Below are 27,725 nucleotides of genomic sequence, written 5' to 3'. Positions count from 1 at the left end.
TAGCATTGCACTGAGCTGTACCAGAAAAATTTCTTATAGGAGCAGATATATACGCGTTATCCGGCGACCTTATTGAGGTAAGAACTTTCATTTTTATTCAGAATCATCTTTCAGGACCATGACGCAGCGCTACCGACGTCCAAAATTTACCAGTTTAAATTAACAGTCAATTATTGAAAGGTTATAAGTGAGTCACAATTTTATTGAGAGATTAGTCACATTGTATTATTGGTAGGTTACGGAATTCATTTATTGGGAGGTTACGATGAATGTGAATTATACATTATTATATTTTTACTGTTGGGAGGTTTCGGAATTTATCTGTTGGTAGGTTACGCAGAATGTAAATGATATAATTATATTTTTTTTTCTTTTGGGAGGTTACACCATATAACAAGGAAACATCACTAATCTGACATATTTTGAGCAGTAAAAAAAGCACACAAGCAAGACATGAGCCCCTTCAATCGATCGCACGCGAAAATTTGTGTCTTAATTCTGACAGAACGCAGCTATGACCTTCTGAAAGTACAGCTTCTGAACTTCTGGTTGTTTGTCACTCGCTCCGCCCCACTGGAGCTCCCTAGTGCCCGGGTGCGCAGTACCGTACAGTGACAACCAGGGCCCTCACGGGATTCTGAAATTCCGCTTCTGTGTACAGCCCTTGAAATCGAAACGAATAAACCTAAGAAAACGAAGAATTATTCAGAAATGGAGTTAATGATTTTCGATTTACAATTTGCTCAAGGCAGTTACGTAGAAGAATAGAGCTTCTCCTGTAAATGTACTTAACTTGAACAGCGCAGGCTATAAAAAGCAAAGAAAATAACGCACAGTAGCAATGGAAATAATTAACTAGCACTACATTATTTCTTTAATGACACACTGGTTCGATTCCCGGCCGGGTCGGAGATTTTCTCCGCTCGGGGACTGGCTGTTGTGTTGACATCATTCTGACGTGCAAGCCGCACATTATGACGTCAACTGAAAACTTGCAACCCGGCGGCCGAACTTCCCAAGTGTCCTTGTTCAGCCCTTCACGGAGGCGACAATTCGATTGCATCCTCATATCTCTGCCCACTGGTAGGATGCCCTCGTCGCTAGTTGGCGGAAATACTGTAGTACTTACCACGATGCCCACTCGCATAAGACTCAGTTTATGGACGATGTGCAACGAGTGAGGGAGTAAGTCGAGGACCGAGGTGTGAGTCACCCTCAGACTTCGACGTACTTGTTTAGCTACATTCAGTTCTTCCCATACGTCTTTATGGACCATGTTGTGCTGTAAGTATATAATTCAGTTTTTATAACTTGTAAATAGCGAATGCGTGTATTTTGTTTCTCTCTCTCTCTCTCTCTCTCTCTCTCTCTCTCTCTCTCTCTCTCTCTCAATCTTTCTCTCTCTCGCTCTCTCTCTCTCTCTTATTATTAATTTTTTGTTCGAAGCCACCCATTATTTTCGTTATTACTCTTGCCGCCACATGATTCATAAGTAGAAACATTAACTAATAGCAAATGACATGAAATAAATGTCTAGTTCGAACATAACAGCTTCACGCAGGAAGATTATTTCTTTCAGAAATTTATGGCAGTTGCGGGTTCAAGCATAAAAAATACTTCGCAGAGATAAATATTGACAACGTAACTTGCAGGAAAACGTCAGTGATCTCATTGAATCCAATATGGTGCATGTGCAAAACAGTGTCGATCATTTGCGGTGACCACTTATCGCTTGATGGAACAGTATAAATACACGGCCGAGTCATGTTAACGTGGCCACCCCCTTTGTTTGACGTCAATGTGTAATAGCCACTCACAGACGGAAGGTAATAGCACTAGCATTGTAGGGTAGACAGGGTGAGTCACCTAAGAGATTCGACGCGCAAGTTGCCGAAATGGCGTCAAATCGAAAGACTTGCACCAGGCGAACGGTCTACCCGACGGGAGGCCGTGATCACATAACCTAGGAGATAATACCCCTTTTATTTCGTGAGCGATTCCCTGTATGGAAGAGAGGTTTTTAGTAAATGATAGTACGCTAAGGCATGTGTACTTTGGTATGCAATAAAGTGTCTTAACTCTCGTATCCGTTGAGATATTGAAGCAGGTATGGTTTTTTAAACAGAATTTTATAATTTTTTTTAAAGGCATCCGAAAGCGCTTGAAAAGACAAGTTCAATGACATAATGTTTGCTGATGTTGGGATTGAAACTCTTCTCAAATGAATTTGAGAAATCAAAATCAATGTGACCAGAGTCAGCTATTGCGATGTAAAAACCGCCAGGCAGAGCTCTTGTGGGAGTTATATACAGGGTGTTACAAAAAGGTACGGCCAAACTTTCAGGAAACATTCCTCACACACAAAGAAAGAAAATATGTTATGTGGACATGTGTCCGGAAACGCTTACTTTCCATGTTAGAGCTCATTTTATTTCTTCTCTTCAAATCACATTAATCATGGAATGGAAACACACAGCAACAGAACGTACCACCGTGACTTCAAACACTTTGTTACAGGAAATGTTCAAAATGTCCTCCGTTAGCGAGGATACATGCATACACCCTCCGTCGCATGGAATCCCTGAAGTGCTGATGCAGCCCTGGAGAATGGCGTATTGTATCACAGCCGTCCACAATACGAGCACGAAGAGTCTCTACATTTGGTACCGGGGTTGCGTAGACAAGAGCTTTCAAATGCCCCCATAAATGAAAGTCAAGAGGGTTGAGGTCAGGAGAGCGTGGAAGCCACAGAATTGGTCCACCTCTACCATTCCATTGGTCACCGAATCTGTTGTTGAGAAACGTATGAACACTTCGACTGAAATATGCAGGAGCTCCATCGTGCATGAACCACATGCTGTGTCGCACTTGTAAAGGCACATGTTCTAGCAACACAGTTGGAGTATCCCGTATGAACTCATGATAACGCGCTTCATTGAGCGTAGGTGGAAGAACATGGGGCCCAATCAAGACATCGCCAACAATGCCTGCCCAAATGTTCACAGAAAATCTGCGTTGATGACGTGATTGCACAATTGCGTGCGGATTCTCGTCAGCCCACACATGTTGATTGTGAAAATTTACAATTTGATCACGTTGGAATGAAGCCTCATCCGTAAAGAGAACATTTGCACTGAAATGAGGATTGACACATTGTTGGATGAACCATGCGCAGAGGTGTACCCGTGGAGGCCAATCAGCTGCTGATAGTGCCTGCACACGCTGTACATGGTACGGAAACAACTGGTTCTCCCGTAGCACTCTCCATACAGTGACGTGATCAACGTTACATTGTACAGCAGCTACTTCTCTGACGCTGACATTAGGGTTATCGTCAACTGCACGAAGAATTGCCTCGTCCATTGCAGGTGTCCTCGTCGTTCTAGGTCTTCCCCAGTCGCGAGTCATAGGCTGGAATGTTCCGTGCTCCTTAAGACGCCGATTAATTGCTTCGAAAGTCTTCCTGTCGGGACATCTTCGTTCTGGAAATCTGCCTCGATACAAACGTACCGCGCCACGGCCATTGCCCCTTGCTAATCCATACATCAAATGGACATCTGTCAATCAGCATTTGTAAACATTGCAGTGACTGCAAAACCACGTTCGTAATGAACACTAACCTGTTGATGCTACGTACTGATGTGCTTGATGCTAGTACTGTAGAGCAATAATTTGCATGTCAACACAAGCAATTGGGCCAACTGGCGGTGAATCGAGGAAGTACCGTACATACTGACGAAACTAAAATGGGCTCTAACATGGAAATTAAGCGTTTCCAGACACATATCCACATAACATTTTTTTTTATTTGTCTGAGGAATTTTTCCTGAAAGTTTGGCCGTGCCTTTTTGTAACACCCTGTATAGCAAGACAGTCATGTGCTACTAAGACAGCCAGCCGCGGTGGTCTCGCGGTTCTAGGCGCGCAGTCCGGAACCGCGCGACTGCTACGGTCGCAGGTTCGAATCCTGCCTCGGGCATGGATGTGTGTGATGTCCTTAGGTTAGTTAGGTTTAAGTAGCTCTAAGTTCTAGGGGACTGATGACCAAAGATGTTAAGTCCCATAATGCTCAGAGCCATTTGAGTTTTTTTTTTTTTTTTTTTTTTTTGCTACTAAGATAAGACCTCATTTCTTATATGACGCTGATACAGGCTTAGCTATGATTTTTGTGTTTGGAACTACGGCATATGCTACTTCTGGCGCATGAGATGGGGCTTAGGAAAATTATTTCAAATGTGTGTACATTTCCAAACAATCACAGTCTCGTCAAGCAATTTTCCATTTAGACTCTCTCCGTTGCTGCTTGCTAACGCCAAAACAGAAACGACGGTCACTTATATTTCATAATGATGAACAGCACCATTCAACGGAAAAAGAGAACTGCTGTATTAACCTCCTTACTTCTGAAAAAAGATAGCTGGCCTGTCTTTGTCTGGAGACAAATGTGTCTATTAATACTACTCAAAATAGTAATTACATTGAATACAATTTAAATAAATTAAACAGTTTATTCAGAATGACTGATGATATGTCACCACAAAATAAATGCTTTTCTTAACGAAACTTAGTTTTACACTTTACTTAAATATGTGCTAAAATTATTTACCATCGATCGCAAAATACATTTTCGATGTACGTTCGAGAGATAGATGAACAGATGAAAGTACATTGGAAGATATGCCCTTTGCAAGCTGTGGCGATTTGACGTCACTTATCGTCTAACGTAGTTGGGGCTTCACTGTAGACTACATGTTTGAGAGGTCCCAACAGAAAGAAATCAAGAGTAATCACATGAAGGGACCTGGCCAGGTGTTGTACTGCAGCATTCCATTCCATTCAACGGCCAGGAAAATTTACATTCAGTAATCGAGTTGCAACGCGGAGAGAGTGAGCTGGGCAGCCGTCAGGTACAAATCACATACACAGTCGTTTCTCTACAAACGTTTTCTAGAAGAACAGTTCGTAGAAAGAATGTATAAATATTTTTATTGGACGTTCCTGGGATGAAGTAACGTCCCACAATGCAATTTTCTTTGACGCCGCAGCATAAGTTTACGTTTCACGCTCGTTGTTGTTGGACCTGACGTAACCAGGGTGTATTTTCAGCTGCCCTGTAGTGAATGTTGCTTACATTTGCGGCTGCATTACCGTGGTTCGTAAACGGTGCTTCGTCGGTAAAGAGCACACATTGTAAAAATGTAGTGTCGTTTCCCACACGATGCAGAGCAAACCAAAAAAAGTCTATGCGACTTTCTAAATCCCGTCCTCCGAGTACCTGATGTGGTGACAGATGATAATGGTGGATTTTATGACGATGCAAGATGCGAATGACACTCCTCTGGCTGATCCTACATTCGTTGACAATACGTCTCGCGCACCATTCGCCGTATAAAAGTAGCTGGTCTAACTTCTACTATTGGTGTACATGTCTCCATGCAAGGAATGTTGAATCAGAAATGACCACAACTCCTGTTATTTCTGCAGTGCAGACAAGTAGGCAGTCGAAATGCTTAATGCGACGACGTAGTCTCGCATGAGCGTGTTTACAACGCAGTAGCTGATTTCGGCCGACTTACCTAATATCTCGGATTCTTTTGCAGAAGTGTTACAACTTCAACATTAACAATCATTATATCATTCTATTCGTCTTTCCAAGCGCTTTCGCTGATGAAAAATCTATATCATTCTATTTTAAAAGATCATATTTTCTTTAATATATCGATGGATGGAACACTAAGACTACTTGTCACATATCACACGATATGTCCTTCAGTGTACTGTCATTTGACGCAAATCTCGTTTCGATATCTGGAACCATTCACGAAATAAAGTGGGTGTTACGCTTCATACAGGGTGAGTCACACAAGACGTGTCGGGGGAACGCGGGAACACTACAGTCGATGGCATAATGCGGAAACGGAGTGACTTATCTGACGACCAAAACGGCAAGATCATTGGCTTTCGGGTCAAGGGTACAAGCATTCCCGAAACTGCGTGGTTTGTAAACCGTCCGCGTGCCTCCGTGGTTGAAGTATACCGTGAATGCAAAATGGCTCTATCCAAAACCGGCACCAGAGAACTGTGGTGCATCACGGGTCATAGATGACAGGGGTTAACGACGGCAGCAGAGATGTGTACGGGCGAGTAGACGAGCAACTGTTGAGCAACTGACGACCCTGATGAACCAAGGGGCTGCCAACAGTGTCTCTTCAACGACCGTTCAGCAAAGTTGCTGCTTATGGGCCTCCGCAGCTGGCGCCGGTTCCATGCACGCATACTGCCTGTTATTTATTGGCTACGAAGGCTTGGATTTGCAAGCCAGTACCGCGAGGAGACGTCCGCAGAGTGGTGACAGGTGGCTTTTTCAGCTCAATCAGTTTTATGCTCCATCGGACAGATGACCGTTGACGTGTATGGCCCTGCAACAATCATCGCAAGGTTCCAGACAAGAGGAGGGAGCGTTATGATCTGGGGAATGTCTTCATGGCATTCTCTGGGTAATATCTTCATTCCGGAAGGCACGGTGGATCAACATAATAAGTACGCGTCTTTCCCTGTCTACCCCTACATAGTTGTTTATTCTTGCTCAGCTCAATGGTATCTATGCAGCGTTTGCAGTATACTTGCGTGGCTCGAAAAGCACAACGATGAGTGTACCGTACTCCCCTGGCAACCAAACTCCCAGGATTTTAACCCAGTCGAGAATCCGTGGGACCTCTTCGGTCGGGCTGTACCCGGCTTGGATCCTCAGCAGAGAAAGCTAGCGCAGCACACCACAGCACTGGAATCAGCATGGCTCCACATCCCTGTCGATACCCTCCAGAACCTAACTGACTCTTTTCCTGCACATCTAACAGCGGTACACCCTGCAAAAGGTGTTTATTCAGGCTTTTGACAGGTGGACATTAATGTGACTGGACGGTGTAATTACTTCGTCCGTTTATGAACAATTCCACTGCTACGAAAATTTTCTCCTGATGCCTTCAATCTTAGCTACCGTAATCACATAGGACCCACATCAGTGCTGGAAAGACGAGAGCTAAAAGACTCATGACAAGGAACTATTCTTTTGTAAATCCTTCAATTAAAGGGAAGGGTCTACTAAACGTTACTTTAAAACATTTAAACACATGACTTGCTGTCCGTTGCAAGCGAGTGATAGACTAGTGCAGGGGTTCCCAACAAAATTTTCTCGGGGTCCCTTTCATCGAGCATGATTGGTACTTTGTCATATCACAGTATCAAGTACCTAAAAAAGCCGAGTTAAGAGTCTTTATACGTTTTCTATTTTTGGTACTTAGAAAAAAAAACATTGACATATTCATTATTGAAAAAATATTGAGCTTAAGAGGCAGCGCGCGCAGTCTAAGGGCACTCAGCAGAACTATTTGCTTCTATCTAATTCTAGTTTTGCGTTAGAGTGTGCTAGTGTCAGTTACCTCAAGGAAGGCACTAGACGCAGAAGTTAGCGTTCGCTAAAGGTCTGCTCATGCAGGAAGTGGACAAAACGAAAAATCTGTCACCATACGAAATATATTTTATATATTTTTTTATTCTAATAGCATCTTGTGGACCCCTGGGGGTCCGCGGACCACCTGTTGGGAGCCACTGGACTAGTGTGGCACCAGTTATTTTGTAATGCTGCATATTGTAACATAGAAAATTATTACGAGTTGTCACTTTGCACTGAAATCGTAGCTTGCTGTGGAGCCGGGAGGAGAACAGATTTTAGTTCTCATGCTGGCACATGTGGTGTCGGTTGCTGCGCCGAGCGAACCTTGTACGTATTTATCGCTGCGTGCAATACTTTACACATACTCTTCATGAATCTGAGGAAGTACTATTAAATATTAACTGAATTTTTTCATACGTCGATTACAAACTTCTATAGATAACACAACCATTTTGTTAAAATTTCAAATCAGTAACTTCAGTATTAGAATGAGATTTTCACTCTGCAGCGGAGTGGGCGCTGATACGAAACTTCCTGGCAGATTAAAACTGTTTGCCAGACCGAGACTCAGGTCCCGAATTCGAGTCTCCGTCTGGCATACAGTTTTAATCTGCCAGGAAGTTTCAAATTCAATACTTTCGGAGATATAAAATTTACCTAAAACACACCACAACTGTGCTGGCATTGTGAAACGGACTTAGAGATTGTAATGTGTTAATCTATAGCATCAATTGAAACTACAAGCAAGTGGATTGGCTTATATAATCTAATTTTCTGGAATTTTCCTTAGTTTAATTGCCACTGATTTCTGATGTAATTAAAAGTACTTTGAAAAATTATTATTTCATCGTGTTTCGGTTCTGTGTTTTGGAGAGGCTGAGAGAGTGAATAGAGGACATATGTAAAGTGGGAATGTGATATTATATTAAAACTATAAAAATATATGCGTGAGAGAGTTGTTGTGCAATAGAGGAATTTATGACGTATGTGCGAGTGAGCTTGACTCTCTAAAAGACAGCTAGAAGGGGCATGGAGTATTAAATTTATTAGTGATTATTCTGTAGAAAGGAATTGCATATTATTTCTATCTACACACGTCAAAAAAGTTTTGCATCACCCCAGTCCCCAGAACTCCTGAAAGTAGACGTTGAATGTGGATATTGTATCACAGACACAGTCCCTTTGACTGTTCAGAGATCCCACTAAACCCGCCCAAAGATGTAAACAACCATGCACGAGCAGCACCTCTTAGACAGAGGGATCCGACAGCCGATCAGTTCCAGTCATTCCACCAGGAAGGAGTTACGCGGCTCGTGTGGTCTGTATTTCAACCACGCCTAGACGGTCAATACCGCGGGTTCGATAGCGTTCGTATTGTTACTTTGTGCCAGGAAGGAATCTCAGCAAGGGAAGTGTACAGACGTCTCGGAGTGAACCAAAGCGATGTTGTTCGGAAATGGAGGAGATACAGGAACTGTCGATAAAATTCCTCGCTCAGCCCGCCCAAGAGCTACTACTGCAGTAGATGACTACTACCTACGGATTATGGTTCGGAGAAATCCTGACAACAACGCCACCATGTTGAATAATGCCTTTCGTGCAGCCACAGCACGTCGTGTTACGACTCAAACTGTGCGCAATAGGCTGCATGATGCGCAACTTCACTCCTGATGCTCATGGCTATATCCATCTTTGCAACCATGACACCATCCAGCACGGTACAGATGGGCCCAACAATAAGCCGAATGGCCCGCTCAGGATTGGCATCACGTTCTCTTCACCGATGAGTGTCGCATATGCCTTCAACCAGACAATCGTCGGAGACATGTTTGGAGGCAACCCGGTCAGGCTGAAAGCCTTAGACACACTGTCCAGCGAGTGCAGCAAAGTGGAGGTTCCCTGCCGTTTTGGGGTGGCATTATGTGGGACCGACGTACGCCGCTGGTGGTAATGGAAGGCGCCGAAACGGCGGTACGATACGTGAATGCCATCCTCCGACCGACAGTGCACTCATATTGGAGAGGCATTCGTTTTCATGGACTATAATTCGCGCCCCCATTGTGCACATCTTGTGAATGGCGTCCTTCAGGATAACGTGATCGCTCCAATAGAGTGGGCATCATGTTCTCCAGACATGAAGTCTATCAAACGTGCCTGAGATAGATTGAAAAGGGCTGTTTATGGACGACGTGACCCACCAACTACTCTCAATGATCTAGGCCGAATCGCCGTTGACACGTGAGACAATCTGGACCAACAGTGCCTTGATGAACTCATGGATAGTATGCCACGACGAATACAGACGTGCATGAATTCAAGAGGACGTGCTTCTGGGTATTATAGGTACCGGTGTATACAGCAGTCTGGAGCACCACATCTGAAGGTCTCGCTGTATGGTGGTACAACATGCATTGTGTGGTTTTTGCGAGCAATAAAAAGGGCGGAAATGGTGTTGATATTGATCTATATTCCAATTTTCTATAGAGGTACCGGAACTCTCGGAACCTATGTGATGCAAATTTTTTTTGATGTATGTAAATTACTTGTGGTAAGCTGATTGGCTGACATTAAGAATTTTGTAGAGATTATCTGATTGGCTGCTTAACATACTGGCCAATAGGAATTTAGCATTCCCCCGCGTTTGAGTAGGGCTTTGTGCCTCGGATCTATGAGTCGAGAGAGTCGCTCGGGAGCCGTTTTCTGGTAAAGACCTATGTTAATCCATGTTGATCAAATTTGTACACAATGAAGAAGTTCGCACGTTTGATCCGTTCTCAGCGGCTACAGTATTGAGTATTTTGTGTAAGTTTGAGCTTTGTGAGTAGCTTATTTTAGGAGATGTTTGCGTGTGTACATTTCATGTCGTACATAAACTCCACGTGGCGTGTTTCGTACAAATTACGAGACATTATGGCAAGTGCTTTTTTTAAGAACCTTCAACATTGCAGCGCGTCAGCAATCATTTGTTAATATATTAATGGATCAGAGCCCATAATTTCAGAATCGCCTATTCTACTAACAACAGTCTACATAGGAATTTAATTCACTCCTTGCAGAGTAAGAGCGATAAACTTTCCAAATCAGGAGTATATAAAATTACATGCGGGGATTGTCCAAAATTTTACATCGGGCAAACAGGGCGAGCTCTGGGTCTCAGATATAAAGAGCATATTCCTACGCGAAGCGGTGACGGTACTAAAGGCTCTACTTATGCGGAACATCTTGTGCAAGCGGCTCATGCGCCGAGCCCTCCAGTTAACATTGAGCTACTTCATGCTGAGGTCAAGGGCTTAAAATTAGATATCTTAGAAGAAATGCAGATCTTTAAGCATCTGCAACATGATAGAGACAATATCCTCAATGACCAACTCCTACTAAGAAATTTAAAAAAAAATTTTGATGGTTTTGCGCCGTTACTTCGTTCTTTTCACTCGTAGTTTTGATGATATGGCGAGCGCGGTTGGCCAAGCTGTTCATCTTCTTTTTATCTTTTTATTCTTTTTACGATGTAGGTGGTTTTAGCCCGGTGAACATCTCACGTTTTATCCCTATATCCTTATCTCCACGACGTCTTTGACTACGTCCCCTCAACCCCCCCCCCCCCCCCCTCATTTGAGTAACTACTGACTATTCATACAGCTTCTAAAAAAATTTTTTTTGTCATAATCAGCAATCATGTATGTTACTCTTCCGAGATACAGTAACCCTGTGTGCAGATCTTTAGGTTTTATCTTGTATTTAGCTCGTCTCGGGTTATGTCCATTTTAATTTTGGTATACGTTGATCCACGTTTGAGAATATACGGGCTTTCTCGTATTTTTATGCGCATGCGCATTAAGTAACTTCCTATTTTTTGCGCATGTGCATAGATAGCGTGTCTAGCTGGTAAGCGAGCGACCGTTTGGTTGCTGATGTGAGGTGGAGTGTACACCATTAAGTTAAGTTATTCTTTTGACTTTGTTCACATGTACTTTTATGTGTCATCTTTTTCTTTTATAAATATATAGCTATGCTGAGCTTTTAATTATTGACATTGGTTTTTATAGACACTTTTGAGTTTATTGTTCTGAAGAAGATGTAGTTATCTACACCGAAACCTAGGTAAACACTAGGTGTTTTTTCGCAATCGAGGCGGATCTCAGTCCATTAATAAAGTGCTTTTTTTACAAGAAACCTACTGAACGACTGAATGTGTTAACTCGCACGTAGTCGTGGGCCAGTGACTGTTTAGGACGTTCACAATATCAGGTCAGACTAAATATCTTCTGGCTGCTTTCGAGTGCGAAATTGTAACAGAGACAAGTCAGTAACATTGCATAATTGATGACGGGTATTAAATACGGACTTGATAGCCGTTTCCCTTGTCTTAAAGACAATAAATCAAACTAAAGGACATTTTTTTCAAACCATTCATGCAAGCATCCCGAACACTGCATAGTTTAAGTATTGTATTGTATTGTATGGAACTGGGCACCTAGAAACCACGGAGAGGCTTCGTCCCCGCCGTAGCCCGCAGTGGTTCACAACCCCACAACAGGCTACAGCAGTCCACTCACCCCATCGCCGCCCCACACCGAACCCAGGGTTATTGTGCGGTTCGGCCCCCAGTGGACCCCCCGTGGAACGTCCGTCACATACCTGACGAGTGTAACCCCCGGATGTTGGCATGGTAGAGTATGTGGGGAACGTGTTTGCCTAGCAATCAACGACGTAGTGTAACTCAGACGGAATAAAGGAAACCAGCCCGCATTCGCCGAGGCAGATGGAAAACCGCCTTAAAAACCATCCACAGGCTGGCCGGCACGCCGGAACTCGAGCCTTTACAATACGCCGGGCGGATTCCTGCCGGGGATCGGCGCGCTTTCCCGCCCGGAAAGCACTGCGTTAGACCGCATGCCTATAGTTAAAGTAACTTTCAGCTACTGTCCACGGACTAGAGTCATGGGGCCTTTGCACGGTAGGCATTTAGTCGAATTTTCGTCAGCTCTGGTTTTGTGGGCTAAAGCAACATCTATCATCGCAGAGAGAAGGGGCAGACAGCCTGAAACCTGTCCAAGTATGTGGAATGTGGACATCGCTTAAAGGTTAGTGAGAGTCGAACCCACCCCGCCGCAATGTGGTACAGAAGTTCGTTTAGAAATCTGAGTTTTGCCTCTACCTATCACCCGAACGACGAGTAAACTAGCTGGTAACATTTAAGATCTTCTTTATATCCTACACAAATTACACTAGAAATGACTGGTTACGGTTTCTTACACTAATTTTAATGGTGCAGGGACGATGATTCATACATCCATTGTGGGCAAAACATTTATGTTCCTCTCTTACTCAACCACGATATTAATTCACGTGGTCGTTATCGGGAACACGCGTTGACGTTACAGTAAACAATTGCAGTGGTGAGTAAGGAAAGCCCGTCGCACTGTCAACGCTTCCAGGTCAGCTGTGCTTATACTATCAGTCCCGACTAAGCGCTAACTCACGGTAACCCGACTGCAGCGCTCTAATACCAAAGTGCAGTAATATTGTGGGCAACTGATATATTATAAAGTTCTAACACTCTGTCGTACTGCGTGCGATATCAAAGGAAACTGAAAGATTGTGTTTTGGTATGTGTGCCATATCGTCTAATTCTCGCATTGTTTGCGCTTTTCAGAAGGAGTTAGGAAAGTCATTACCGCTATTAGTTCAGGGAAACAGAACACAGAGCTATTTACGATTGAGAAGAAGCTGACAGAGCACCCTGCAGCGCTGCACGCACCTCTGAGATGACGTCATCGCAGTACTTGCAGTAGATGAGCAGCTCCGAGGCGCCGGTCAGCATGTAGATGACGACCCGCGCCAGCAGCGGGCTGCCCACGGGGATCTGCGGCACAGCGCGTTCTGCGTGAGACGAGGCTTACTGGCACCAATAGCATCTGCTGGCTGCTGGTGGCCGTATACGAAAATAAGCATTGATCAAATGTTCAAACGTGTGTGAAATCTTATGGGACTTAACTGCTAAGGTCATCAGTCCCTAAGCTTACACACTACTTAACCTAAATTATCCTAAGGACAAACACACACACACACACACACACACACACACACACACACACACACACCGATGCCCGAGGGAGGACTCGAACCTCCGCCGGGACCAGCCGCACAGTCCATGACTGCAGCGCTTTAGACCGCTCTGCTAATCCCACGCGGTAAACATTGATCAGCCACAACATTACAGTAACGTGACGAAACTCATGGCATACCTCCTAATTTTGTGTCGGACCTCCTTTTGCCCTGTGTAGTGCAGTAGCTCTACGTGGCATGATCTCAACAAATTGCTGGAAGTTCCCTGCTGAAATACTGAGCCATGCTGCCTCTATAGCCGCCCACGATTACGAAGATCTTACTGGTGCAGGATTTTATGCACGAAATATCCTGTAGATTATGCCCCATGAAAGTTCGGTGAGATTTATGTCGGGCTATCTGGGTAGCCAAATAATTACCTCTCAATGTCCAGAATGGTGTACCAATCGAGTCACCCATAAAAATTTCCATCTTTGTTTGGTAACATAAATATCCATGAAAGGCTGCAAATGGTCTTCAGGAATTCGAGCATAACCATTCCCAGTCAATGATCAGTTCAGTTTGACCAGAGCACCAGTCCATTCCATGTAATCTCAGGCCACACCATTATCAAGCCACCACCAGCTTGCACAGTGCCTTTTCGACAGCTTGTGCCCACGAGTCAGTGAGTCCGATCCCTTCCAACAGCCCTTACCAAATGAAATCCGGACTCATCTCACAAGGTAACGAGCCGCAGAGAGGCGCTGCAGACAATGTCGCGCTGTTAGCAAAGGCATTCGCGTCGGTCGCCTGCTGCCACAGCTCATTAACGCCAAATTTCGCTGCACTGTCCTAACGGATACGTTCTTCGTACGCCGCACTTTCATTTCTGCTTTTATTTCGTGCCCGTTTGCTTGTCTGTTAGCACTGACTGCTCTACGCAAACACCGCCGTGAAGGCTGTCGGCCACTGCGTTTTCCGTGGTGAAAGATAATGCCTGAAATCTGGTATTCACTGTAGATCAAGGAATACTGAATTCCCATGAGTTTAGCTCCAACTACCATTCCGCGTTCAAAGTCTTTTAATTCCCGTTGTGCGGCTATAATTATGTCGGAAACGTTTTCATATGAATCACCAGAGTACAAATCACAGCTCCGCCAATGCGCTGCCCTTTTATACCTTGTGTACGCGATACTACGGCCACCTGTGTGTGCGCATATCGCTGTCCCATGGCTTCTCGTCACCTCAATGTATGACCACATGCGCACCGCTTCGTGGCGTTGCGGGCTCATGACGCAATAATGCAAGTACGTTATCGGAGCAGAGGTGAATGGGGATTCGTGGTAGGGACGATACGGGCCGCAAACAGCGACATAGAATGACATAAGCGACTTTCACAAAGTGCAGTTTGTAATGGCCCGTACCTGGAAACTAGCAACTCGGAAACGACGAAGCTGCTCGCCTGCCGCGTGCGCCCTCGGTGAGCATCTACACTGGTGTCCAAAATTGAAGCAACAAGCGGAAATTTTGCAAAGTTGCCTTTATTTTGCCACAAAACAGTGTAAACAGGTGATAGTAAAGTGGAAAGAGTGTAAAAAGTACAGAACGTAGTCAACTGCAACATGCATGACGATAGAAAAAAATGTTCTTCGTTTTTTTCTTTCTTTCTTTCTTTTCAACTTAACGGATTTACACACACATTCTGGGGACAATACAGGCATGGTAACGACGGGACATGCTGTGAATGATGTCATCAATGTCATGTTGAGGCAATAACGCCCGTTTTTCCTGCAGAGCTGCTCACAAGTCTTGGAGAGTGGTTGGTGGATGATGAAGCCCGTTTCCCTTGCGCATCCCAGATATGATGTATGGGACTCAAATCGGGAGAGCGAGCAGGCCACGCCATGCGTGCAATATCTTCTGAAAAAAAAAAAAAAAAAAAAAAAAAAAACAGCCTCCCGTGTTCTATGAGGTCGAGCATTATCATCCCTCAAAACAAATTCTAGGCTGACAGCACATCGTAACAACAGCGTATGAAATCCCAAGATTCCCTCATGATATCTGTGAGCAGTTAAATCTTCCTGATTCTCCTGTATAATTTCATGATGAGGTGTTCGAGTGGTCAACATAATACTGCCTAGACCATTAGGGGTCCTGCTCGATATCGGTCTCTTTCCACAATGTTTGGGTCCTCAAATCGTGTTCCACGTGCCCTCCAGATGCGACTCCGTCTAGAATCAATCTCCAGACCAAATCGGGACTCATCTGTGAAAAGAACATTGGCTCAAAGTTCGACCGTCCAGGTGGCTTGTTGACAGCTCCTATCTAGACATTGTCTTCTGTGAAGACACGCCAGAGGTAAACAGACAACAACAACAAAGGCCACTCTGCTGAAGCCGTCTGTACACCGTTTGCCTCGGTACAACGCGTTCAGGGGATGCTGCGAGGTCAGATACCAACTGCAGTGCAGTAGAAGGCGGTACCTTACAGGCAAATAACGGTCCGCTCTTTTTGATGACGTGGTGGGCGCTGTCCTATTCTCCGGGATACAGTTTCGGTCTCAATAAACTATCGCTTCGTCCGAGAAACAACAAACCGGTTCACATTAAGCCATCGGACCACATCAGATTGGGACTCACCTGCTCGCTTCTTCCTACGGCCCTCCACAGCAGAGAGCCTGTTAGCGACTTCTCTGTGCCATACTGCACCGTCCGCGACTGTGTACACAGTCATTGTGGATGTGGGACTACCCTGCAAACACTACCCAGCTTGACAGGTGCCCTGACGTCAATCCTGGCGTGTTTGTCCGTTGATCGGAATGCCAACTTCCGTGTAGAACACTTCGTAACGACATCTGTTGACAGTTTGTATGATTATATCGTGAATTACACACAGGACGGGTAAATAACACTTTGTTCCTTTAATTTTGGACACAGCTGTACGTAAAGTGGTTGACGAATGGTGAAGGGGAGAAAGTGTTGGACTTGTGGATCATATGGAAGCCGTAGGCCCCCGCACTCTGTAAACCAGTATAGCTGGCGATTTGTAATAGATCTAACGATAGGGCAGCTCTACAGCTGTGGCACAGGTACAAATGTTTCGGAGCGTGTCATCCAGCATTCCTTTCCGAGCGTGGGACTCCGCACCGAACGGCCCCAACGACTCAGCAAATTTCGATTGCAGTGGGCACGGATTCACAGATATTAGACCGTGCATCAATGGAAACGGTTGATCTGGCCGTGTGAATCATTTTTCTTGCTACACCAGGTCGATGGTCGTGTCCGGATATGCAGCCATGTACACGAACAGCTGCTCGAAACATGCACCGCACCACTGACGAGGATTCGTGAGATCAGTCTGTACTGCGGCAGTAATCGAAGGCTCCATGCTAACTGTGGACTGCGTGAACATTGTTGTGGACCTCATGCTTTGATCAGTTCCCTGACGGCGACAGTGTCTTCCAGCACGATAACTGTCTGTGCCATGAGAACAGAATCTTGCTGGAATGGTTTGAGGAGCACGACAGTAAACTGACTTTGATGTACTGGCCTCGATATTCGCGTATCTGATCCGAATGAAACACATCTGGACAGTATCAGCCACCAGTTTCGCGTCCACAAACCAACGGCCTGTAATGTACAGCAATTGCGTGATCTGCTGCGTAGTAGTAACAAAATCATGGATACTGATTTTCATTGTTCGTTGAAAGAAGGAAATAATATCATTTCTTCTGACTCACGTTTCGGTAACATACCAAAGGTTTGTGGAATCCATGCCAGGTATTCAAGGTCGCCCATACGATGGTTTATAGGGGTAGGGCAGGGGGGTGAGACCTGGGATATGGAGAATTTTTAATATTTTGGAGGACGAATAGCGATTTGTAAATAGCCAGTTCCGATCCTGTTGAAAGCGTGCGTAATATCGAGTTTTAAATCCTTTTCTTGAAAGAAAAACACTGACTGGCCATATTTTTTCTTTTCCCTGAGAACTATGGGTAAGGGGGAGGAGGTGGGGAGGCGGTCCCAGGTACGGGCGCTCTTGCCAGCACTCTATTATGCCTTTAAGTCCTTGGTCACAATGTTTTGGGTCATTAGTGTATCTTTAATGGGAAGTTCTGCAGCAACCTTGTTTATTTTGTGAAACTGCTGTCAGATATTTACACACCCATCTTCAGAAGGTGTACATGTTTTTACAAGCAGAGACAACAAAATTTCAAAATAACAGCTTTAATGCTGTCTTTTCGTAGCGGTTTTGTTTTTTTCGCTTTGAATAATTTCACTGCACAGCGGAGCAGTAGTAGTGATGTTATATGTTCTACATCTGCGCTGGACACCTTGTAGCAAAACACCAATAGCGGTAAACTGGAGCAAGACATTAGTATCCATTTTTGTGTTATCGGTATAGGTGCATCATTTTACGTCCTGTTAATGGCATTCAATTCGTTAGTTAAAACAGTAAAAAACTCATGGATGCTATTTTCCGTTCTTTGCTAAATAACAGAAAAAATTGCATTTGTTCTATATATTGAACATGTCTGGAAACAGCAGCTGTAAAGCGACAGACTTCGAGACGATGAAAGAATCAACCAACGAGTTGACCCAGTTTTCAATAATTATGAAATTACTTCAGAAGGAGATCGTAACATACTGGTTACAGAAGGTTCAAGTAAAACAAAAACAGTAATTGCATATTTAACTACTGGAATCCAAAAGTCCACATTTACTTATTACACATTGTGTTGAAAAGGTACGTTAGAATAAAGCCCTTTGACTCTTGTCAAGTAAACGTTCACCCCAATAACAATAAAATAGCAAGTCATGGTCATCAGATGTGAACGGTGTCAAATTCGCTAATAAAACTTGTCAACTGCCTAAAGTGCTAGGCTCTCACCTTGGATTACTACACCCTCATAAAATTTAGAATTGCAGGAGGTATAAAACAGGACACTTTGCACTTAATTTGGTATGTAACATATCACTGGGGATCTAATAACGGTATTTAATCCATAACCTACTAATTTTCACTTCCTTTCAATAAAATGCGTAGACTTTACGATGGTTTAATAGCAATGTATCTCCCCCCCTCCCCTCCCGACCTTTAATGTTCTAGGGTTATGTTAAGGTAACTTGCGTGTAGAGGGTACTATGTGGGTGCTGCCCAAGAATTGCGCAAAAGAGCATGCTTACAGAATTACATAAGATGAATTGACAAAAAAAAATGGCGTTATTGGAGGCTAATAATCGTGGTGAACAGCTTATGCCCAATAAATAACAAAAACAGTACGTGACAGCGTAAGTCTGCCTTTAACATTGCAATCTTGTACATGAAGTATTTTACATATTACATGATACTAAGAGAATTATTTAAAAACTCTTGTCTTAAAATGCGCTATAACAGAAAATTCTATAAAAACACAACTTTGTCAGCACGATTACAAGTACAGTGGATAAATCTTCTTGTTTAGGAAGAGAGGCTGTTGCTTCAAGTAGACGAAATGTAGTAGCTAATAGAAAATTATTTAGATTCTAGATAAAAACTCTGACGATATCTTAAAAATATTCATACGTATTGGACGTCTTTCATTTTGGTATGGCAACAGGGCCGTACCCTGCACATGTAGTGCAACATATAGTGCTTGATAGCCCGCCGTCAGCCTCCGTTGTTGAAGCACCAGGAGAAAAGCAAGGCTCATATTTTACTTTTGTGTTTGTTTTCATAGTTTGATTCTTATCTTCTGCGTGTTTTTGAGTGCTTGCACAGTTTAATTTTTAAATTCATCGCGTGCTCTTGTGTTTGAGAGATGCAGTATCGCGCTTTAGCAACGGTAACGTGTGCATTCACACGTTTTGTAACACAGTAGTCATCATTTTGTTTGTTTTGGACGGCCAGTGACTGTTGACCACAACTCAGTCAGGTACCAGCCTCCGTTGATGAAGCACCAGGAGTCTAGAAAGTAACATATTAAAAATTTTCTGTTTGTTTTCATTGTTTGATTCATAAGATAGTAGGATGGATAGGCTGTGTGCCCGCTGTGTGCGGACGCAGGCCACATTTCGTGAACTGCCTAAGACGCTTACGGCCATGATCAGCTGTCCGCAGGCTGCCGCGTCACGTTGAGGCGGCGGAGAATCTGCGTTGCTTGTTTCGTCTACGGGCTCTTCTGTCTGGGCACCGTCTAACCATATACAATCAGTGACGGTTGTTCTCATCGCGTAGATGATAGCACACAAGACTACTCAGCCTTTGGATCGGATTCGATCCTTACTATCGTCCCATGTCCAATTTTTGTATCGCTCTGTCGTTCCGTTTTAGAAAACCAAACGAAGAGCCGCTTCAGTTTTCCGTGCGCAACGGTTTGATTGACTAACTTCAATGCTAATTAACTCGGAAACGACACAATGAATTGAATTTTTTTCTTAAGAGTTATTTCTCAGCACATCCTGCCCTACAACACCGTTACAATACTTTCACTGTTTCTGTCCATCCTGTATGTTCAGAGTACAGTCTAGTTGCCATACCGCAATTAAAGATTGCCATACCACAATGAAAGACGTTCAATTCGCATAGCTGTTTTAAGATGCCACAGTTTTATTTTACGTCGCCAGAGTTTCTATTTAGAATTTATTTTTTAGCTACTACATTCCATCTACTTGAAGCAACAGAATTTGTTCCGAGACAAGTAAGATTTACTCATCGTGCCTATAGCTGATCTGGCGAAATTATGTTTTTATTGAATTTTGTGTTACAATGAATTTTGAGTCAAGAGTTTTTTAAATAATGTTATCATCATCAACTAAATTGTAAAATATTACTAGATTGTACTGTTAAAGGTAGGATTACAATGATTTTCAGTCATGTACACATAACCTACTAGCGAGGATTATTAGTGCCAAATCAAGTGCAGATTCTATTTTTTTAATTTTTTTACCCAAGCCAGTCAACGTGTTGTATTGCGCATTGCTTCTGCGATACACATATAGTGTCCTCCTCTATACGAAAGTTACCAGCATTTAACTCTAGAACACCAGAGGGGGGAGAATGTTACATTGCCACTAAAACATCGTGAAGTTTACTACCCCACCTTTTATTCAAAGCAACTTATAATTTATAGGTTTTGCTTTAGTTACACTGCTAGACAGTTGCTAAGCAACAGAGACAAAATTGAACAGAAATAATCACACGACTGCATAAATACCGTAAAGACGTAATAGAGGTATAGTGGTATATTTAGCCAGCCGGAGTGGCCGAGTGGTTCTAGGCGCTATGTCCTTGGTTTAGTTAGATTTAAGCAGTTCTAAGTTCTAGGGGACTGATGATCTCAGAAGTTAAGTCCCACAGTGCTCAGAGCCATTTGAACCATTTGGTATAATTATAACACATGGGAAAGCAGGATGAAAGATATAAATAACGTTTATATTGGACACAGGTCAGACTCCTAACCTAAAGGTCGATATCGAACTCTCAGTAAGAAATATGTCCTCCTCCGGCACTAATGAACGTTTCGCACCTGTTATTTATGTGAACTACCAAACTGTTTGTTGAGGAGCCGTTGGAGAATATTATCCCACTCCTCTCTCAACGCGGTTTTCAGTTCTTGCATGGTTCGTGGAGAGGGTGTTCATTGAGAAACACGTCAGCCGAGAGCATTCCAGACATGATCTAGGGAGTACGCAGTCCATTCCATACGTTCAGCGTCTTTATATCCCAGTGTGTCCGACACCACAGCGGTCCTGTGTGGGCGTCCATCGTCGTCCATAAACAAAAAGGCGAGATCTACGACACCTCCAACACAGAACAACGTGATTCAGAATAATCTCTCTGCTATACCGCTATGCTGTAACGATACCTCGCCCAAAGATGTGCAGCGATTTTCGGCCAAGGTGTTTGGTGTCTGCCCAAACCATAACGTCTAACCCATACCGCAGATGTTCATGAACGTTTTGAGGTATGTAACGTGTTCCCCTCCCTCACTACAGTAACTGATGGCCAGAAACAGTTGCCTCAGTGAAGCGGTTTCGTCGGGGGACATCACTACGACCACTCTTGCTGACCCCAGCCATCGTGTTCCCCACGCCAACGAACTCTTTCTCGACGATGGTGTGGTTGAAGTAGGATGAATGTGACAAGCTTCCGAGTATACAAACCAGCCTGTTTAATCGCTATGAAATGGCTCAGCGAGAGACAAATGTACTGATAGAGGTTGCAACTGCAGCGATCTGCCCAGGAGAGAGATGTCTGCTGCTTTTCGCCATTGGGGCTACGTACCGATCCCTCTACGACCACAGCACTGTCACCTCCGACAGCCTTTTTGAATCGCGAGATGACACTTTTAGACATACCCACTACTTTTGCCGCAATAGTGCCACTTTTCTGGCTTAGAGCCGTCCAACTGCTCGTCCACGATCGTAAGCACTCGAAGTATGTTTTGCAGACACATTGCCGTAACACACGGAATGGCGACTAATCTGTTCCACAACAACCTTCGTCGAAAGAAGTACTGCATGAACTGTCGACTGCATACAGACCGGCCGCTGTGGCCGAGCGGCTATAGGCGCTTCAGTCCGGAACCACGCGGATGCTACGTCGCAGGTTCGAATCCTGCATCGGGCATGGGTATGTGTGATGTTCTTCGGTTAGTTAGGTTTAAGTAGTTCTAAGTTCTAGGAGACTAATGACAACAGAAGTCTAGGGGACTGATGCCCTCAGATGTTAAGTTCCACAGTGCTTAGAGCCATTTGACTTCATGCAGAATGTTCGTGCACAAGCTTACGCTGCATTTAACACGTCCCGTCCTTTATATTTTCTTTTACTGTCATTAGTCGGGTGTTCCGTAGCAATTATCAGTTCTTCCGCAGAAAACGGTAGTCGTTCCTTAGCAAGACTCATTTGTTCCTTATCAGTTGTCAAGCAGTGCAATTACCTACCATTGTTAGATCTCCAGTGGTATGTTACATACCAAATGAAGTACAAAATGTCTTGTTTTATACAGTAGGCTTTAGTAATCTAAGGTTAACAGCCTAGTATGTTAATCACTTAGCAAGTTTTATCAGTGAAGTTCGTACTATTTACACCCGATAACCATGACATGTTAATTTATTGTTTTTGTGGTACTTTTACTTGATAAGAGACACATGACTTTTTTTCTAACGTTCATTTTCAGAGTAGTATGCAACGAGTAAGTGTGTAGTCGTAGATTCTATTTGTTTATGCTGCATACATACTATTTGTCCCCCCATGAACCATGGACCTTGCCGTTAGTGGGGAGGCTTGCGTGCCTCAACGATACAGATAGCCGTACCGTAGGTGCAACCACAACGGAGGGGTATCTGTTGAGAGGCCAGACAAACATTTGGTTCCTGAAGAGGGGCAACAGCCTTTTCAGTAGTTGCAGGGGCAACAGTCTGGATGATTGACTGATCTGGCCTTGTAACACTAACCAAAACGGCCTTGCTCTGTTGATACTGCAAACGGCTGAAAGCAAGAGGTAACTATTTCCTTAATTTTTCCCGAGGGCATGCAGCTTTATTGTATGGTTAAATAATGATAGCGTCCTCTTGGGTAGAATATTCCTGAGGTAAAATAGTCCCCCATTCGGATCTCCGGGCGGAGACTAGTCAGGAGGACGTCGTTATCAGGAGAAAGAAAACTGGCGTTCTACGGATCGGAGCGTGGAATGTCAGATCCCTTAATCGGGCAGGTAGGTCAGAAAATTTAAAAAGGGAAATGGATATGTTAAAGTTAGATATCGTCGGAATTAGCGAAGTTCGGTGGCAGGAGGAAAAAAGAGTTTTGGTCAACCGAATACAAGGTTATAAATACAAAATCAAATAGGGGTAATACAGGACTGCGTTTAATAATGAATAAAAAATAGGATTGCGGGTAAGCTACTACAAACAGCATAGTGAATGCATTATTGTGGCCAAGATAGACACGAAGCCCATGCCTACTACAGTAGTACAAGTTTATATGCCAACTAGCTCTGCAGATGATGATGAAATGTATGACGAGATAACAGAAATTATTCAGGTAGTGAAGGGAGACGAAAATTTAATAGTCATGGTTGACTGGAATTCGATAGTAGGAAAAAGAAGAGAAGGAACCGTAGTAGGTAAATATGGATTGGGGGTAAGAAATGAAAGACGAATCCGCCTGGTAGAATTTTGCACAGAGCATAATTTAATCATAGCTAACACTAGGTTCAAGAGTCATAAAAGAAGGTTGTATACATGGAAGAATCCTGGAGATACTAAGATGTATCAGATAGATTATATAATGGTAAGACAGAGATTTAGGAACCAGGTTTTAAGTTGTAAGACATTTCCAGGGGCAGATGTGGATTCTGACCACGATCTATTGGTTCTCAACTGTCGATTAAAACTGAAGAAACTGCAAAAAGGTGGGAATTTAAGGAGATGGGACCAGAATAAACTGACTAAACCAGAGGTTGTACAGAGTTTCAGGGAGACCATAAGGGAACAATTGACAAGAATGGGGGAAAGAAATACGATAGAAGAAGGACGGGTAGTTTTGAGGGATGAAGTAGTGAAGGCTGCAGAGGACCAAGTAGGTAAAAAGACGAGGGCTAGTAGAAATCCTTGAGTGACAGAAGAAATATTGAATTTAATTGATGATAGGAGAAAATATAAAAATGCAGTAAATGAAGCAGGCAGAAAGGAATACAAAAGTCACAAAAATGAGATCAACAGGAAGAGCAAAATGGCTAAGCAGGGATGACTAGAGGACAAATGTAAGGATGTAGAGGTTTATCTTACTAGGGGTAAGATAGATACTGCCTACAGGAAAATTAAAGAGACTTTTGGAGAAAAGAGAGCCACTTGTATGAATATCAAGAGCTCAGATGGAAACCCAGTTCTAAGCAAAGAAGGGAAAGCAGAAAGGTGGTAGGAGTGTGTAGAGGGTCTATACAAGGGCGATGTACTTGAGGACAATATTATGGAAATTGAAGAGGATGTAGATGAAGATGAAATGGGAGATACGATACTACGTGAAGAGTTTGACAGAGCACTGAAAGACCTGAGTAGAAACAAGCCACCGGGAGTAGACACCATTCCATTAGAACTACTGACGGCCTTGGGAGAGCCAGTCCTGACAGAACTGTACCATGTGGTGAGCAAGATGTATGAGACAGGCGAAACACCTTCAGACTTCAAGAAGAATATAATAATTCCAATCCCAAAGAAAGCTGGTGTTGACAGATGTGAAAATTACCGAACTATCAGTTTAATAAGTCACGGCTGCAAAAAACTAACACGAATTCTTTACAGACGAATGGAAAAACTGGTAGAAGCCGACCTCGAGGAAGATCAGTTTGGATTCCGTGGAAAAATTGGAACACGTGAGGCAATACCAACCCTACGACTTATCTTAGAAAATAGGCAAAACCTACGTTTGTAGCATTTGTAGACTTAGAGAAAGCTTTTGACAATGTTGACTGGAATACTCTCTTTCAAATTCTGAAGGTGGCAGGGGTAAAATACAGAGAGCGAAAGGCTATTTACAATTTGTACAGAAACCAGATGGCAATTATAAGAGTCAAGGGACATGAAAGGGAATCAGTGGTTGGGAAGAGAGTGAGACGGGGTTGTAGCCTCTTCCCGATGTTATTCTATCTGTATATTGAGCAAGCAGTAAAGGAAACAAAAGAAAAAATCGGAGTAGGTATTAAAATCCATGGAGAAGAAATAAAAACTTTGAGGTTTGCCGATGACATTGTAATTCTGTCAGAGACAGCAAAGGGCCTGGAAGAGCAGTTGAACGGAGTGGACAGTGTTTTGAAAGGAGGATATAAGATGAACATCAACAAAAGCAAAACGAGAATAATGGAATGTAGTCGATTTAAATCAGGTGATTCTGATGGAATTAGATTAGAAAGTGAGACACATAAAGTAGTAAAGGACTTTTGCTATTTGGGGAGCAAAATAACTGATGATGGTCGAAGTAGAGAGGATATAAAATGTAGACTGGCAATGGCAAGGAAAGCGTTTCTGAAGAAGGAAATTTGTTAACGTCAAGTATAGATATAAATGTCAGGAAGTCGTTTCTGAAATATTTGAATGGAGTGTAGGCGTGTATGGAAGTGAAACATGGACGATAAATTGTTCGGACAAGAAGAGAATAGAAGCTTTCAAAACGTGGTGCTACAGAAGAAGTTGAAGATTAGATGGGGAGACCACATAACTAATGAGGAGGTATTGAATAGAATTAAGGAGAAGACGAGTTTGTAGCAAAACCTGGCTAGAAGAAGGGATCGGTTGGTAGGACATGTTCTGAGGCATCAAGGGATCACCAATTTAGCATTGGAGGGCAGCGTGGAAGGTAAAAATTGTAGAGGGAGACCAAGAGAGAAATACACCACTCAGCAGATTCAGAAGGATGTAGGTTGCAGTAGGTACTGGAAGATGAAGAAGCTTGCACAGGATAAAGTAGCATGGAGAGCTGCATCAAACCAGTCTCCGGACTGAAGACCACAACAACATACTATTTGTTTTTACTTGGACGTTTTCTAAGCAATGTGTAATATCTAGGTGTTACAATCTTCTTCTGGAAAATATAATTTTATACTTATTGGAAATTAGGTCCAGGGTTCTAATATATTCGTCTAATGCAACTCGTGGTCTTGCAGTAGCGTTCTCGTTTCCCGCGCACAGGGCCCCGGGTTCGATTCCCGGCGGGGTCAGGGATTTTTCCTGCTTCGAGATGACTGGGTATTGTTCTGTTGTCTTCATCGTCCCCATTACGGTCAAAGGAAGGCAGTGGCAAACAACCTCCACTAGGACCTTGCCTGGTCGGCGGTGCGGGTCTCACGCATCGTCCCCTAACGCTCCTCGGAGTGTCGGACCTTATCATCATCGTCACGCAACTCGTTGGCTGAGTCTTTCATCCTCTCCAAGACTATCGCTTTACAGTTGCTGTTTATAGCCATGTTCAAGATTTAGAACAAACGGACTTTTTCTTTTATTTAGCAAACAATGAAAAACAGTATCCGCATCTATTTTAATGTTTTAACTACCGAATTGAATGTCACATACAGGAACTAAAATGATACACCATAACGATAACATAAAAATGGATACTAGTGTCTTTCTCCAATTTACCGCCATTGTTGTTTGCTACAAAGTGTCCACCACAGGTGTAGAGCATATAAGTGAATTGTTAACCCGACTGAGAAAAAAGAACCGCCAGAGATATGAGTTAGAACAAATGAAATTGTTTCTGTTCTTTATCAGACAATACGAAACAGCACCCATGATTCTGTTACTACTACGAACAGGTCACGCAGTTCCTGTATATTACAGGTCATCGGTTTGTGGATGCGAAACTGGTGGCTGATAAGGTTCAGGTGTGTTTCATTTGGATCAGATACGTGAGTATCTTGACCAATACATCAAAGTCGATTTACTGTCATGCTCCTCAAACCATTCCAACATGATTCTGTTCTCGTGTTGGAAGATTCTATCGCCGTCAGGAAAGACATCAAAGCATGAGGTCCGCAATAATGTTCACATAGTCCACAGCTAGCCTGGTGCCTTCTATTACTGTCGCAGGTTCCGTGGAAGCGTAGATGAACATGGTCCGTAGTATAATACTACCCTCACGAACCTGCATCAGTGACGCGGAGCATATTTCGCCAAATTATTGAGTATGTGGACACGGCCTGGTGTAGCAAGGAAAATGATTCACACGGCCTGAACATTCGTTTCCATTGACGCACTGGCATATCTCTGTGAATCCGTGCCCACTGCGGTCGAAATTGACTGTGTCGTTGGGTCGACATTGGTGTCGTCCGCTGAGGAACCCCATGCTCGAAAATGAGCGCTGGATGGCACGCTCCGAAACATTTGTACCTGCACCGTAGCTGTATACCTACACTATCGTTAGATCTATTACATATCGCCACCTATCCTGCTTTTGCAGGGAGGGGAAGTAATTTTGTTTTGTCAGTTCATTTTATGTAAGCCTGTCAACATGCTTTTTTGCGCATAGCGCACACGCAGTGCCCTCTATACGGAAGTTAACTTAGCGCTAGAAGGAAGGAAAACGTTACACTGCTATTAAACCATCATAAAGTTTACTGCTCCACATTTTATTCAAACGAAGTCATAATTTATAGACTATGCATTACTTAAGTCCCATTATTAAATCTCCAATTGTATGTTATGTACCAAATTAAGTCCAAGAAATCCAATTTTATATCCTAGGGAAA

At 43.4% G+C, this 27,725-nt stretch overlaps 1 protein-coding gene across 1 annotated transcript in view; it reads right to left on the bottom strand.

Moving 5' to 3' along the window:
* LOC126334599 (odorant receptor Or2-like) overlaps positions 1-27,725 on the bottom strand; it is a 119,426-nt gene that overhangs the window by 48,864 nt on the left and 42,837 nt on the right. The window contains exon 5 of the mRNA XM_049996992.1: positions 13,215-13,319. Within this exon, the coding sequence (XP_049852949.1) occupies positions 13,215-13,319 (105 nt within the window). The remainder of the gene's footprint in view (positions 1-13,214; positions 13,320-27,725) is intronic.

Source organism: Schistocerca gregaria, chromosome 2, assembly GCF_023897955.1.
Source record: "Schistocerca gregaria isolate iqSchGreg1 chromosome 2, iqSchGreg1.2, whole genome shotgun sequence".
In the NCBI taxonomy this organism is placed as follows: Eukaryota; Metazoa; Arthropoda; class Insecta; order Orthoptera; family Acrididae; genus Schistocerca; species Schistocerca gregaria.
Note: the sequence above shows the minus strand (reverse complement) of the source record. Positions and strands in the feature narration are given on the sequence as shown.